The sequence below is a fragment of the Rhincodon typus genome, chromosome 21, assembly GCF_021869965.1.
Source record: "Rhincodon typus isolate 14 chromosome 21, sRhiTyp1.1, whole genome shotgun sequence".
NCBI lineage: Eukaryota > Metazoa > Chordata > Chondrichthyes > Orectolobiformes > Rhincodontidae > Rhincodon > Rhincodon typus.
In genome coordinates, this window is record NC_063352.1 from 11,182,039 (window position 1) to 11,186,761 (window position 4,723).

Sequence of the window (4,723 nt, forward strand, 5' to 3'; positions counted from 1 at the left end):
ACATAATAAACCATTTCTCCATCTGGAGCGGAAAGCAAGAGTTCAGAATGGGATTTGGGGATGCTTAGGACTAGAGTGTTGAGGAGACAACAGGAAAAAGGGATGGCAGAGGTATTTGAAGTTTTGCAAGAAAACTTGTCGTTTTGGAGCATGCATTTGTTTCAGATCAAACGATAAAGATCATTAATTAAAAGGCTAACAGCAAAGTACTTAGCCTGTGGATCTACCCCAAAGAAATGGATCTAATATCTCTGTAATATCCGTTGGTAACATGCACTGCATAAATTATATTCAACAAACAATTTGTCATTTGGTAACAGACTTCACTTCAGTTAACTGAATTAATAAAATAAGGGGCAAAATTTCTGTTCTTATTGATTTTTGTGTAGATTTGAATGAAATAATTTGTGGTTAAATATTCTGAATAAAATTAATCCATATTTGCCCTTGCTATTGCTGAGATGAGTTTGTCATGTTTAACTCATTTTATTTTGTTTAGTTAGCAATTTTTTTACTCCATATACATACACATTCACAGAATTGTTATAACATGGAACACTTGGACCTATTTCCTACTCAAATTACCCTCTCCATCATCCCCATTAGCTCCCACTCTAAAGTGATAAGGAATTTGTTCCAATAACAATTATTTTGTTATCTGTGATACCTTTGAAACAAAGTGTAGACATTTTACTCAGATTAGAGACTAACACAGTCAGTGCACTTGTTATGATTTTAACGCAATTGGCCAAATTTTGTTTCTAAAGCAATTATGATGAGCATATTGGAATTCACACTAAGCCAGAAAGAATCATCATATTCATTGCAAATTTGATTGGTAATATTGGATTCCAAACCAACTAGATCTGTCTAGCTTTGATTTCACTTGGCATACACAATTGTGTATGAAATGTACATCTGGTTGTGAAAGGTGCACCACGAGGGCATTGTTGCCTGAGCAATATACATGTGATGATTGCAGGAAACCATCTTGCACTTGATATTAGCAATGACCAAAATAGTCCTCACTAATGTCTCTCAGATCTGTACTAGCAATGGTTTCTGGGCTTGCGCAGGTGATGTTGTTGTATGTGTGCATGATGATATCGTCTTCTATTGCTGATTCGAAATAACGAGGAACTACATGGGGATTCTTTAGACTGTAATTTCTGAGTGACTTTAGTAAACAGTCACAATGCCAGTTGTTGCCCCCAAGCAGTAGTTGCTCCAATTGTGTGGACTGCTCCAAAAAATGTTGTGGGAAATGATTTAAGGAGTTGTCCTTGAGGTTCAGATACTTTAACTCGGTCAAGGGTGTAAGAGTGTAATTATCAAAAAACTCAATAAAGTTCTCCGATAAATCAAGCCACGAAAGGTGTTGAAAAGGCTGAAAGGTGGTTTCAGAAATGTGTTGAAGTTCATTGCACTTCAATAGTAGATACTCCAGATTTGGTACACCGGCAAAGGCCTGAGGAGATATCTGTATTAGTTTGTTGTATCTGAAATCCAGTTCTGAAAGCTGTTTTAAGTCGCTGAGGCTCTGATTGTCAATGACTGAAATGTAATTGTTTTGCAGGAAGAGTCTTCGAAGGGAGAATAATCCAGAAAATGTGTTTGGTTGAATTCTGGTGAATGCATTATTTTCTAAATGCAGGCTATGTAGATTAATAAGACCTTTAAATGAGTGATCTGGTAAATCCTTTAAGGAGTTGCTGGATAGATTCAGTACAGCTACCTCACGAAGGCCAGCAAATGTCCCTGGTTTGATCTGCTGAATCTGATTATTGTTTAGTGTGAGGACTTCCAATTGTACTAACCCATCAAATACATTCTCAGAAAGGCTTATGATTTTGTTGTACCCAAGCTGGAGTTCCTCCAGAAACTGAAGTTCTCTGAATGTCCTGTGCTTCAACTGTATGATGGAGTTGTTGAGCATTCGAAGTACATGCAGATTTAGAAGCCCAGAGAATGTTTCTTCATGTAGTACTATAATGCGATTGTGGGACAAGTCTAACCATCGAAGCGATTTCATTCCCATAAAAGCTCTTGGTACAATGGTGCTGATCTGGTTATGACTCATATAAAGCTTCTGAAGCTTTTGCAGCTTCACAAAGATATTCCCCTTAATGCCTCTCAACAAATTTCCCGATAAATCAAGTTCTTTTAGCTCTACCAAACTTACAAATAGTTGGGGCTGCAGGTAAGTTAGTCTATTTCCTGCCAAAATAAGCTCCTTTAAGTTTGGTAAGTCATGAAAGACTGTAGCAGGCAAAACTGCCAGATTGTTCCATCCCAGGTTGAGGTACCAGAGATGAGATAGGCCGGAAAACAACCCATCTTCAATTTTGCCGAAGTTGTTATTATTCAGACTGAGTGATCCAAGAGATGGAGTGTGGAGAAATACGTTTGGTAGGAGGTATTTCAGTCTGTTCCTTTCCAAATGCAAGTGGACTAGCATCTTCAAACCATAGAAGGCATGCTGCTCGACAGTAACTATATAGCTATTCTCCAGATTCAAGAAATCCAGATTAGACATGTTCATGAAAGCATGGGATTGAAGAACTGTAAAGTTATTAGCATCAAACCAAATGGCTTTAGCGTTGAACGGTAGATCGTTTGGAATGTGTGTATAGTTACGAGAGCTACAGTAGACATTCAGTTCTTCACTGTAGTCATCAAAAATGCAGGTGCACACTTCAGGGCAGTTGAAGTTTTCATCAGATGACCCTTCTACTGGTAGCTGTGGTTCTGTCCCCAATAGTGGGATGCACCATTGACAGACAATTACTGATACAAGGCAAAATTCTAAAAGAAAAACACACGCAACATGCAATTAGAGAATATGAAGCATTTAGCTAATATTTATATTATAATTATGACACTTTGACAGCAAAAAGACCAAGACCATTTAGCACCTAGCGTATTATTATTCTGCTGTCAGGGTATTGTTGACATAACTTAGATATCTCTTTTAAGACCATATGATCTAAGAATGCATCATGAGGTTAATTAAGATCTAATTGCTCTCTGATACACACTGAAGTAAGTTGCAGCTTTGGAGATACTTTTCCAGTACTTTATTTTAAAGATTGCTCTGCAATGTTTGAAATTTGAAATACATTAAATATAGTTGAGAACTGTTATCCTTCTGTAACTTCAAATCTCTGCGTTATTTCATTTTGACAATGGGAAAAAAATTGCTAAAAGATCAATTTTGCATTTTAGACTTATTTGGATTGAAGATTTTTCAGTTCTCCATAAAGAATAATTTACAATTCCTTACTTTCAAACAAAATATCGGTGATTTTCTCATTAAATGGAATCCAAGATTGAGGATAACAATCCTCCTGTTTGGTATCACAAATAGGCATAGTGATCAATTTTGCCAGCGTAAGTCATCTCAAAAATTAGTTTTAAAATAGGTAAGATTGTATAGAAAGTTTGAGGTCCTGCTGAGACAGTGTGGATGGACGTTAGAGAACCTATGACAATATTCATCTAAGCTTGGCAAACGGTCCTGACCAACACCAGGAGATCACGTTAAAAGGGCATTCACCTCATTGCTATTTGCGAGGCAGTGATGGTGCAGAATATATATATACGTTTAAATATAAACGTAACGACAATGGAGTTGTATGGTAGGTTTAGTTGCGTGGGGCCCTAAGTTAGTCAGGGGTCTAGTTCATTATCAGAATAATGGATACTAAACCCCAATTTATTGTTTTAGCAACCCTGCATTGATGCTTTTGTATAGATCCCCCTGCAAGGTGAAGGTGGCTAGAACAGTTCAAATATACGTTGCAGTGTATAAATGCAGATTTTGTTTCAGTTTGCTGTTTTTGTACTTGACAGACATTACAAAGAAAGCTTGTTCTGACACTTATCTGAGAAGAAAGAAGTGAATGGAGATCTTGCAAAATTATTAATGGAGTCATACTGCACCGAAACAGTCTCTTCGGTCCAACCAGTGCATGCCGAACATAATCCCAAACTCAACTAGTCCCACCTGTCCGCTCCTGACCCATATCCTCCAAACATTTCTTATTCATGTACTTATCTGAGTGTCTTTTAAACGTTATAACTGTGCCTGCGTCCACCACTTCCTCAGGAAGCTCATTCCACACACGAACCACCCCTCATGTCTTTAAATCAGTTCCAAATTTCCAACAAAAGATCCACGTCTATGAATAGATTCCTAACATCTTTTACTAGTGTCATTTTTCTGGATGTTTCATTCTTACATCAAATGTATGAAATCTTCATGAACCTGCATTACTGGAGATTGTCTATCTTAGGTAACAACAAATTTGCAGAAAGGAGAATAAAGTATACATGTAGAGATCCATTACATGCTTTATGTTAGGAAACAAGCTTAAGCCTTCCCCCTTCTGAAGAAAAAATATCTTACCCACAGGTTTGTGCATTTTGCCAAGAAGCCTTTTCTGCAAAAAATGTTGCAAGTCCCAGTTGTCTTCTGTTTGGCTCCAATTGATACAGGCCACAAACTCTATGCACAATTGTCACTTTATTGTACAAAAGTTCAGGATCAATGGGACAACTTCTTTTCAGTAGCTAAACAGCCCAACTTTGCAAACCTTTCATTCTTCCTTATTACATGAATCTTTAGACCGCGCCTCCCCAACGCACCCACCCCCCCACCCCCCCACATACAGATTAGTGGATTGCGTGGACAACCAAATGGCAATGAGCCAAAATGGGGTCA

At 37.7% G+C, this 4,723-nt stretch overlaps 1 protein-coding gene across 1 annotated transcript; it reads right to left on the reverse strand.

Moving 5' to 3' along the window:
- Nucleotides 1-1,003: 1,003 nt before the first annotated feature.
- Nucleotides 1,004-4,424, reverse strand: LOC109918426 (insulin-like growth factor-binding protein complex acid labile subunit). The gene is made up of 2 exons (XM_048609834.1): nt 4,409-4,424; nt 1,004-2,805 (listed from the first exon to the last, which is right to left on the reverse strand). The coding sequence occupies exons 1-2, from the start codon at nt 4,422-4,424 to the stop codon at nt 1,004-1,006; spliced, it is 1,818 nt and encodes a 605-aa protein (XP_048465791.1).
- Nucleotides 4,425-4,723: the final 299 nt, after the last annotated feature.